This window comes from Gekko japonicus, unplaced genomic scaffold (assembly GCF_001447785.1).
Source record: "Gekko japonicus isolate JY-2015 unplaced genomic scaffold, Gekko_japonicus_V1.1 scaffold206, whole genome shotgun sequence".
In the NCBI taxonomy this organism is placed as follows: domain Eukaryota; kingdom Metazoa; phylum Chordata; class Lepidosauria; order Squamata; family Gekkonidae; genus Gekko; species Gekko japonicus.
In genome coordinates, this window is record NW_015160842.1 from 1,159,141 (window position 1) to 1,170,671 (window position 11,531).

The 11,531-nt window shown below is 40.6% G+C and overlaps 1 protein-coding gene across 2 annotated transcripts in view; it reads left to right on the forward strand.

Moving 5' to 3' along the window:
• SCAMP1 (secretory carrier membrane protein 1) overlaps positions 1 to 11,531 on the forward strand; it is a 44,498-nt gene that overhangs the window by 21,452 nt on the left and 11,515 nt on the right. Inside the window, exons 3-6 of one of the 2 annotated variants that reach the window (XM_015419494.1) lie at positions 2,410 to 2,508; positions 2,913 to 3,024; positions 4,687 to 4,815; positions 9,355 to 9,514. In XM_015419494.1, coding sequence (XP_015274980.1) covers positions 2,410 to 2,508; positions 2,913 to 3,024; positions 4,687 to 4,815; positions 9,355 to 9,514 — 500 coding nt within the window. The remainder of the gene's footprint in view (positions 1 to 2,409; positions 2,509 to 2,912; positions 3,025 to 4,686; positions 4,816 to 9,354; positions 9,515 to 11,531) is intronic. The other variant, XM_015419501.1, reaches the window with a different exon arrangement.

Consider the following 11,531-nt stretch of genomic DNA (forward strand, 5'->3'; position numbering starts at 1 on the left):
GGATGGGAGGTTGGGGGAGTACAGCAAGATGTCATCTATGTAAACAAGGGCCCCCTTGAACAAATGCTTGTGCAACACCTCATTGATCAAATTCATGAAGACCCCCGGGGCCCCCTGAAGTCCGAACGGCATCACTCGATATTTGAATTGCCCGAGAGGGGTATTGAACGCTGTCTTATGCTCATCCCCCTCTCTGATGTCCACGCGAAAGTACGCATCTCGGAGATCCAGCTTAGAAAAGATTTTCCCTTTAGCAGCTTCTGCTAATAGATCTTTGATAAAAGGCATGGGATAGGCATTAGTTGATGACACTGCATTTAGACCCCTGTAATCCGTGCAGAGTCTCAGCCCCCCGTCCTTTTTCTTCCAGAACAAGACCGGGGCTGCATATGGGGATGTGGCTGGTCTGATGAAACCACGGGCCAGATTCTTGTCTATGAACTTGCGCAGTTCATGTTTCTCCGCTGGCCCCATGGCATAAATGCGCCCTTTAGGGAGTTTCTGGCCAGGCAATATTTCAGTGCTACAGTCTGAATGTCTATGATGGGGGAGCTCATCAGCTTCTTCCTCCTCAAACACCCTGGCCAGATCCCGGTACTCGGGGGAAATGGATAACAGTTCCTCCTGGGCCAGACACACTCTAGGGGATTCTGCAATAGGTTGCTGGCCCCAATTCGGGTCCCACCTGGGTGAGATGAACTGTACCTTCCCTTCGTCCCACAGTATGTAGGGATCGTGCCCGTGCAGCCTCCTAGGACCAGCGGGAATCTAGCGGCTGGGGTGATCACGAACGGCTGTTCTTCCCAATGATCCCCCGCCCCCAACCTCAATGGTACAGTCTCGTATTCACAAGGTTCTTTCATAGTAGTTTCATAGTTACCCATCCATTTGGGTAAAAATCAACGGGTCTTCCAGCTTTACCACCTCCGCCTCCAACCCCGTAACAAGGGAGGGGTTGATAAGATCCCTCCCACACCCCGAGTCAATGAAAGTCACCATCATGAAAAACAAGGGGGGGAAGCTGCTCACCACTTTTGGCGCCTCCAGGATCGGGTCTTCCTGATCCACGCCTCTTACAGCAGGACCTGGCCTTTTCCCGCCGGCTCAGGATCGTCTTCGCTGGAGTCGTGTTCCAAGCCTTCCAGAGTGGCATCCCAACCTCCATGGCAGCATAGCTGACAGAAGGGAACTGAAAACAAATCAGCCACTATCATAATGCCCCTGTACAAATCGATGGTTCAACCTCATTTGGAATACTGTGTACAGTTCTGATCACTGCACCTTAAAAAGATATTATAGCATTGGAAAAGGTGCAAAAAATGATTAAGGGGATGGAACATTTTACAAAATTATGAATGTGATAGAGAAGGCAGAGAAAGAAGTACTTTTCTCCCTTTCTTACAATACAAGAACTCATGGGCGCTCAATGAAATTGATGAGCAGTAGGTTTAGAACAGATAAAAGGAAGTACTTATTCACCCAAAGAAGATTTAACACATGGAATTCATTGCCACAGGAAGTGGTGGCAGCTACAAGCATAGACAGCTTCAAGAGGGGATTGGATAAACATTTGGAGCAGAGGTGTATCAGGGGCTATTAGCCACAAGGTATAGACAGAACACTATGTCTGGGGTAGTGATGTTCTGTATTCTTGGTGCTTGGGGGGCCACAGTGGGAGGGCATCTGGAGTTCTGGCTCCACTGGTGGACCTCCCGATGACACCTGGGTTTTTGCCACTGTGTGATACATAATGTTGGACTGGATGGGCCATTGGCCTGATCCAACATGGCTTCTCTTATGCTCTTAAATTCTTTTTTTAAACAAGATATTCCTGATTAATCAGGGAACAAATATAAAGAATGAGTTTTAATGAAAATACTTACAGAAGCTACAGATTGCAGAGGCTGTCTAAAGGGGAAGCACTTTCCTAATTTCTTGCACTGGAGGAATTTCTGTTTTATGATGGTGCAGCATATGTACATATTGTCTAAAAATGAAGTTTGTACACTATACATAGATATAATCAATGGGAGCTGAAGTTGTAAACACAATTACTAGGGAGTAAGTCTCATTGAGCTCAATAACTTATGAGCAAACATGCTTAAGGATTTCAGTGCATGATTCTTTTAATCAGATGACAGCTCTAGAAAAATATCGTATTACACCTGCTGCCCTGTTTAAAATCTTCTGTGTTAAAATATAATTTGAGTAAATATTGGTGGTTCAACAAATATCAGACTAATATGGAGAGGCACAGTTTGTATGTTCCAGCATTATTTTTCAATTTTCATCAGTGTAAAATGTAGTAAGTTGACTGTTTACAGATGCAGCTTATTATACAAATAACCCTTCAGTGTTCTATAATTTATCTCCAATAACTTCTTTAAAGATTCTTTATGCCTTTCCTAGCCGCCACCAGGAAATGTCAAAATTCCCAACGTTCCCAGTACACAACCAGCTATAATGAAACCGACAGAGGAACCGCCTGCTTATACTCAAATTGCAAAGGTATATCTAATATTTGATACTTTTTATTTAGTAGTATTTCATTCCTCTCTTCTTCCAAGGAGGCTGAGATGGCATACACCTTTGATAGGACGACTTTGAGAGGAATGAGTGGCCCCAAGTCACCTGTCAAGTTTCATGATAGGCAAAGGTTTGAACCTCAGTCTTTCCACGTTTAGATCAACACATTGACCAGTATAACACACTGGCTTCCAGTATTATCTGTGTTATTGATAACTAAGGCTGCAATCCTAAGAACAGTGTCCTGGGAGTAAGCCTTATTGAATAAAATGGAAATTACCTCTGAGTAGACCTGTTTATGATTGCTCTTAACGAATTCAAAAATGTGGAATTTAACTGTTTTAAGAGCTTTTTCTTTTATCGTCTCCTAATACGTTTTTCCTCAGGAACATGCCTTGGCCCAGGCTGAACTGCTTAAACGTCAGGAAGAATTGGAAAGGAAAGCAGCTGAAATGGATCGGAGGGGAAGAGAAATGCAGAGCCTCCACCAAACAGGCGGTATGATTTGCAAATTTCTTGTACAAAAATAATAGGCTGCATTTCTTTTAATTATTGTACCCATGGAAACCATTTAATTCATTGTCTACAGTTGGTTTAAACTAATATATGAACTCTGAGGCTCATATCTATCTTTCCTTAAAAACAAAAATGTCGTTGAGTATCTGTCGTTTTGTGCTTGCCTTGTTATACTTGAAGCTTCAGATTGAAAATGTGGAGCGATTTTCTGTAAAATTTGAGAAACTAGCCATCCCAGCATTTGCTCATAGCAGAAGTATATTTGCATCACTGGTGACCAAGATAATTCATACCATAATATTCCCTGTTACTATGTATGGGTGCAAAAGGTGGACGATGAAGAAAGCTGACAAGAAGAAAGTTGATTTATTTGCAATGTGGTGTTGGAGGAGAGTTTTATGGATACTGTGGCTTGCCAAAGAGACAAGATTCTAGGTCAAGTCAAGCCTGAACTCTCCCTAGACGCTAAAATGACTAAACTGAGGCAATTGTACTTCGGTCACATTATGAGAAGACAAGAGCCACTGGAAAAGACAATAATGCTAGGAAAAGTTGAAGACAGCAGGAAAAGAAGAAGGCCCAGCATGAGATGGCTTGACTCAATAAAGGAAGCCATGGCCCTCGGTTTGTAAGATCTAAGCAAGGCTGTTAACAATAGGACATTTTGGAGGTTATCAATTCACAGGATTACCATAAATTGAAAGCGACTTGACGGTACTTAACACCAGCAGTATACTTGATTTTAAATGTCCCCAGTTAAACTTGAATAGCTGGATAAATAACAGCAAATGTACAAAACAATCTCTGAATCGTAATAAATTATATTTTGTCTTATTTGAAAAGTCATACATTATTATGTAAGAGAGCCAGTTTGGTGTAGTGGTTAAGTGCGCGACCTCTAATCTGGGAGAACCGGGTTTGATTCCCCACTCCTCCACTTGCACCTGGCTGGATGACCTTGGGCAAGCCGTAGTTCTGGCACAGGTGTTCTTGAAAAAGAGCAGTTTCTATCAAGAGCTCTCTCAGCCCCACCTACCTCACAGGGTGTCTGTTGTGGGGAGGGGAAGGGAAAGGAGTTTGTAAGCCGCTCTGAGACAATTTTGGGTAGTGAAGGGCGGGGTATAAATCCAATCTCCTCCTCCTCCTCCTCCTCCTCCTCTTCTTCCTACAAAAGATTTCAATTAGTTTAAGTTTAAGAAAAACATAATGTTTTCCAGTATCTCATCATATTGTTCTTATTTTTATTAAATCAGGACTTTTATTTCATGGTAATATGCTTTGCATTAGTCTAGGTAACAGAACAAAAGATAACTAGCTGAATTTTGTTATCTACTAAGAGTTTTTATATCATTCTTGATACTGCTAACAAGCTAGTCATAACAATCAGAAGTGCCACCACTGTGGTTTGGATTCTGGATTGAGGACTTTATTGGATTATCTCAAGCATCAGCATTTGTTTCATTTATTCCTTTTGAATATGTTCCCTGCAGGAAAATGTATGTTTTAATGATGGAAGTGCAGAGTAGGTTTTGTTTTACATAGTACATTGAACAATGAAAGATAACTTGAGGCTTGCTTTTAGGCATTACAAAAATATAACGTGTGAAGTGGCTGTAAATACTGAATAAAGCTTTCCTCTTGCAGGAAGGAAAAACAATTGGCCTCCACTACCTGGAAATTTCCCAGTGGGTCCTTGTTTTTACCAGGATTTCTCTGTTGACATCCCTGTAGAATTTCAGAAGACAGTAAAAATTATGTACTACTTGTGGATGTGTAAGTAAATTCCAATGTATGTACATTTAGTGTTTGAATATTACATTTACATGACATTTGTATCAGTGTTCCTACTTGCTAACAGAAAATCTTTGGTGGATAGGAACCCGTTGTTCAATCTAACATTTAAAAGATTTCATACGTGTTGGCATTAATGTTGGAGATTTTAAACATTTGGCAATTTTTTTACAAATACATTTTTCTTTTGGGAAATATACAACTGGTGAAAAAATTGCTCAAGACTTTTAATATACATTTACCAGAATTATCTGTAGTTTTCTTTATGAATGTAGCTGCACAGATTTGCATTTATGTGTTGTAAATTTGTTTAAAATATGCCCGACACCCATATGGCATGGATATGTGTCAATGAAACACATTTGCAGTAAAATATTCTGGTATCAGTTCACTCACTCCTGTTCATTCACATCAGTAAATCCTTACCCACACTGTCCTGATTCATATTTCTCCCCATTTCAAAAATGTCTCCTGTTGCTACTATGCTTCATAATTACTAGAGCATCTTCAGATATGTAGTTGTAAATGGATGGATGTGTGTCACCTGGGACTTGATGTGTAAAGTGAAAATGTCTGAATTCTTTCATCGCTCTGCCCTTCAAGCTGCACCAACATGGCAGCATCTAAAGTAGATGAAAATGTGCCTCCCCTCCTTCCAACTTTGTAGGACTATATGATTAATTAATGTTGGCTTAAGAGTTTCCCTAAGAAGTTAATTATTTTGCCCTAAATTTATTTTTAATGTTTGAGATCTGTCATCATAAGCCATGCTAATAGCCTGATCTGAACTGTCCACTTTGGCTGTTTTGACAATTACAGCTAGCTTCCAGTGTTGAACAGGGAAATAGCTGGCCCAGATCCCTTACTACTAGGGTATAGTGCCCTTAATTTCAGTCTTAATGAGCTTTTAGTACATCATGTTTCATGGATGCCCATGCCTTTCTTTCTTTCTGTCTGTCTGCCTGTTGCATTTTTGTCCCACTCTTCCGCTGAAGAGTTCAGGGCAGTGCATGTGGTTCTCCCTACCTCTGCACAACAACCCTGTAACATAGGTGGGACTGAGAGTATGTGGCTGGTCTAAGGTCCAAATGAACTTCATGTTAAGTGGAACTTAAGGTCCAAATGAACTTCATGGATTTAAGTGGGTTTACGAAGTCCTAGCCAGCACTCTGAACACTACAACACACTGACTTTTATGGCCTTAGGACAGTCAGCAGTGATTAAGACTTGTGCTTACAGAAAATTAATTCCCATTAGAATCACTTAATTCTAAGTTAAGATCTTTAAACTTGGAATATTAAGTAAGACTTGTTTGAGCTTCAGGCAGTAGTACATAGGTAAAGGATGCTTTCAATGTGTGTGTATATCTATGTCTATATATAAAATGAAAAACATGTACACTTTTACATTCGTTCACTACTCTATCCCTCAAAGTTGGGGCAATTCATAATTAAATAATTAAAAACATACTACAATGAATTTGACTGGAAGATTGGTCACATCAAAGTTTTACATCACTTTCCCACAGTAGTTTTTTATTTTACCATTCTGTCATCCTACCTTACTTTGCTTTAGAAATCTTAACTCTTTATACATAAAAAGAAAGCTTCAAAGACACAAAAACTATCCAATGAGCACACACCCCACTCCCTTCCCCAACTGTCTGGTCAAGACATTATCATTATGGGAAAATACAGCTGGACTAATATGATTAAAATGTTGTATATGTAGACAGAATGAGGCATATCTTATTTGTGGCTAAGTGAAATTAAGAAAAATTGTCCAGATTAATAAAAATTATGTCTATTCTAGCCTGATGTCTGCTTGCTCTTAACTCACATATCTTTTCCATGTTACAGACTTCACCATTTGCCACTCGCGCTTTAAAAGCCAGTTGTATGCAAAAGTGGCCTGTATTCAACTAAACATCTGTGGAAGGTGCACAGAGTTTTCTTGTGTTCGTCTCTGTTCCTGCAGCCATTTCTGAGTCCTTGAAAGGTCATGGGACCTGCATGGGGAAATATCTGCATGGGCTAGGGAGGCTACAGTGAAGAAAGGGAAGGAGGCGAAATTGTCCTCTTCTGTCATGATAGCTGTACTCAGGGGTCTTGTTGTAGAAAAAGAGCTACCGGAGCTCATTAGCATAACTCATTAGCATAACTTATTTGCATATGCCACGCCCCCTGACATCACCGGAAGTGACAGAAGGCCACACCCCCTGACATCACCGGAAGTGTGTCAGAAGGCCCGGCTACTTACCCTCCTGCTTCATCCTCATTCCCAAACGGAATGAGGATCGAAGCAGAGGGCGGGGTTAAGTAGGGGGCGGGGCTTCACCACGTGACCGCCCCGCCCCCTGGAGGTTCTCTTCCGGAGCGGCGCTCCGGATCGCTCCCCCCCGACTAGAGCCCTGGCTGTACTTATAGAACACACAGAAGGAGCAACTTCATCCCTTTCCTTCTCTTCACTGCAGCCCCCTGACACATTTGGCTATTCCTCCATATTGGTCCCATATCTCCAGCAGTGATTTTTCTGGGGATCAGAAGGGGCTTCAGGGATCTAGAGGACTGTAGAAAATTAAGTGTTCATGCTTGCTTAGTTATAGGTTAGTGAGGACAGTAAGCTAGTTTTAGAATATGTGCTAGTGTTTGGTGTCAACCACATTGAGCAGACATAAAAACCAGCCAGCTGCCCTGTGAATGTACTGAGTGCATGATAGACATATTCCTGGTAGTGTGGCAAAGCCTAACCCTACATCAACATGTAAATAATCTAAGTTTCCCTTTATTAACATCACAAAATACCCCTGTAGGAAAGTGATATAAAACTTTGTTATGGCCAGTCTGCTATCACCAGTTCTGCTTTCCAAAGTCATACTGAAGGTTATGTCTAGAAGAAGTACATGCAGCTGCTCACAATCTTTTTTGTTTAATTTATAAGAAGTAAAAAATGTCTTTAGCAGTGTAGTCTTTGAATATATCTAATTATAGGGTAGGGTAGTGTTCCTGTATGCATTTACTGGCCTGGCTCTCAGTTAAATAGTATCTGCAAAAGTCTGTATCCAATAATTACTGTAGAAATGTCAGCTACTAAAGCAGGAAACATTGTAATGATTTTAAACTTGCTGGAAATTCTGTTCCATATGTGCATTCTTCACTCATCATTTTTAAGCATCACTGCAACTAATGGCTGCTATGAAAAGGTTGATTTTTTATTTTAAATATATAATGAATGATATCAAGCTAGGAAACTAGCTCATTATAGATCAGCTTAAAATCATGGTTTAAATTATTTAAATTGCAATGAAAAAGTCCAATTACTGGTTTAAATAAGTTTTCAATTCATATATTTCACCTTCTGTATCCTATTACTTGCATCTGTTTAGAGACAAAGGAAGTGACAGCAAGAATGAGAATTTCTGTTTAGCTCTGTGAACACTTGCAGGAGCATTTCCTTGAGGACTAAAAATTAGATCCAATTATTAGTAATACTCTGCTTGTATAATGGTGCTGTTCTGCCTCTCAGTTCTTGCTACAGCCCATGGGGTCCTCTGGAAATTTGCTACTGGACTGAGGGGTCCTTGGGGATGGTGTTGGACATGATGCAAGAGGCTGCAGTTAAAGGGGAAATTTGCAGAAACTGTGGACACACATCCCCTTTGCAGGCTTTTAAGTGAATGAACATGGTAGTTGGTCAGCATTCTAAACTAGTTTTGTACAACAACATACAAGACCTATTATGTCATATTTAAAGTTATGCTTTGATCCCTGGTTGTATTACACAGAAGACAGTCTTTAAAATGGCAGTTCCGTGTGCTGCAGCAGTGAAAAAGGCAAACTCTACGTTAGGGATTGAACATAAAATGGCCAATAATATAATGTCCATGTATAGATCTATGGTGCAGCCTCCTTTGGAATACTGTGTACCGTTTTGGTCACCATATCTGAAAAAGGACATAACAGAGCTGAAAAAAGTACAGAAGAGGGCAGCCAGGATAATTGGGAGGTTGGAGCACCTTTCCTATAAGGAAAGGCTGAAGAGTCTGGGACTTTTCAGTTCAGAAAAGAGATGACTAAAGGTGCACATAGTAGAGGTTTATAAAATTACACACAGAGTTGATAAAGATAACTTTTTCACACTCTCCCAAAATATTAGAACTCGAGGGCATCCAATGAAGCTGATGGGCAGTAGATGCAGGACAGACAAAAGGAAACACTTCTTTACACAGAGAATGATTAAAATGTGGAATTCATTGCCAGAGGATGTAGTGAAGGCTACAGGCATAGATAGCTTTAAAAGGGGATTATATAGATTCATGGAGGATAAGTCTATTAATGGCTTTTAAAAAACATGGACATTGATGGGTGTTCATTTTTTAAAAAATCTATTATGCAAAATGGTTATAGTGGTCAAATTTTGATATGATTGTGGAATTGGCATACTTTTACGTTTTTACATCTAATAGATAATATTTCTAAAAATTGTGGACATTCAATATATGCATACCTGTGTTTTTTGTAGTCCACGCAGTAACACTATTTCTTAACATCTTTGGATGTCTGGCCTGGTTTTGCTTGGAGCCGAAGCGAGGAGTTGACTTTGGACTGAGCATTCTCTGGTTCTTGCTTTTTACTCCTTGTTCATTTGTCTGCTGGTACAGACCACTTTATGGAGCCTTCAGGTAACAGTTTCCATCTAGTATGTAATTAGTGCTATTAAGACTCTACATTATGTAACTGATTTTCAATCATCTTCTTGTCACTTAACTAGTTTTTAGAACTTTTCATGTGAATTCTAGAACTCAAGGGCATCCAATGAAGTTTGGTAATTTTTAAAGTAACTAGCGGTTGGCTAATTACTAGTCTTGCAAACATTGCTTTGTTACTGCTTTTATAAACAGTGATGATGTGGGTTGGCTAAATGAGTCTGTATGAAACTCATCTATCTAACTCACCAATTTACAGTTCCATTTTTCTTATGAAAGATCATATGAGCTCATTATAAGTGTATTTTTTCTGGTTTTATTAAAGTAAATCTTTGGCTGTCTTTTACTCTGAATTATGTTAATTTGGGGTTAAATCCAAGGCCTGTGAATGGAACAGATGTGTCCCTCTCTTGTCCCCTCCATGTAGCCTCCCTAAAAGCCCCCAAAATAGCTACTGGGTGTTGGTGGACTCTCATACAGGATGTGCTGCGACTTGGAGTTCTGCAGTGGGGAGAATCAGCAAAAATCACTCTACTTGCAGGAGATGGAATTTGGACGTATCCCATAGTTCTACAATTGAAACTATATTTTAAAATATTAGACAAAATCATGTTATCTCTTGCTAACTGTATGTGCTTTCTTTTAAAAATGAATAAATATTGTTAGCTGCATTAATATATGTGGCTAGGGATGGGCACAAACTGGGAAAATGCAGTTCATTTCAGTTCATGGTTCATGGAGTTCCCAGTTCATGAGCCACAAACCGTCATGAACCTTTAAGAACTAAATGAACCAGTTCGGTTTGTGACACAGTAAATAGCCCCCAGTGTGCTAGAGACACCAAACTTGCATGGGATCTCCAGCTGACTCCCCTACTTGCCCCCCAAGTCTGAGTTACAACTCCTCAAAGAAGGTGCCCTCATCCTCCATTGTTTCTAATGGAGGGGAAAAACCAGCAAAAAGAGCAAGGGTAATAGAAGCCCAGCAGAACAGAGTCAAAGTTCCACAGAATCTCTGCAGTAGAAACTGAAGATGGGGGCATTTTTGCAAGCTGAGCAGAACCAATGCAATGTGCCCAGCAGAACTAGTGCCAGTGTGGCACTACAAACTCAACAGGACTAAGGTCAAACTGCAGAATCTCTGCAGTAAAAACTGAACGGGGGGGGGGGGCTTTTTGCAAGTCCAGCAGAATCAGTTCAATGTACTAGTGCCCAGTAGAACACCATGCCATCATGACCATACCAGCTTAACAGGACTAATGTCTAGCACAGAATCATACTTCCAAGCACGGGGGGAGGGGTTTTGCATCCCAACAAAACCAGTGCAGTGTACTAGTTGAAGCCAGCTGGGTGACCTTGGGTCAGTCTCAGTTCTCTTAGAACTCTCTCAGCTCCACCCACCTCACAGAGTGTATTGTGGGGAGAGGAAGGGAAGGCAATTATAAGTTGCTCTCTAACTCCAGGTAGTGAACAGCGGGGTATAAAACCAATTCTTCTTATTCTTCTTTGTGCCCAGCAGAACCCAGTGCCAGTGTGGCAATGCCAGCTCAATCACATTACAAGCAAGGGAGGCATTTTGCAAGCCCAGCAGAACCAGTACAATGTCCAGAGTGCCTAGCCATAGCAGTGCAACCACAGAGTGTCCAGCAGAACCCAGTACCACTGGCATTGCAAGCTTAAAAGGACTGATCTCAAAGCACAAAGTCACAGAGATTTTGCAAGCTCTGTGCAAGAAAATGGAAAGTGAACACTAAGGAACACAGGCAAAGGGAAGGAACCCCCTTGAAACTGACATGACTAGTTTGAAACTGAAAACAGTTTATTTTATTTATTTTATTTATTGGGATTTTTACCCCGCTCGTGGGGAGGGCAAGGTATAAATATAATGAAATAAATAAATAAATACCCCACCCTCCCCGCGAAACGGGCTCAGGGCAGCTTACAAGGGGCAAAGCCTATATAAAACAGGATAAAAGCAATAAAAACATTAATAA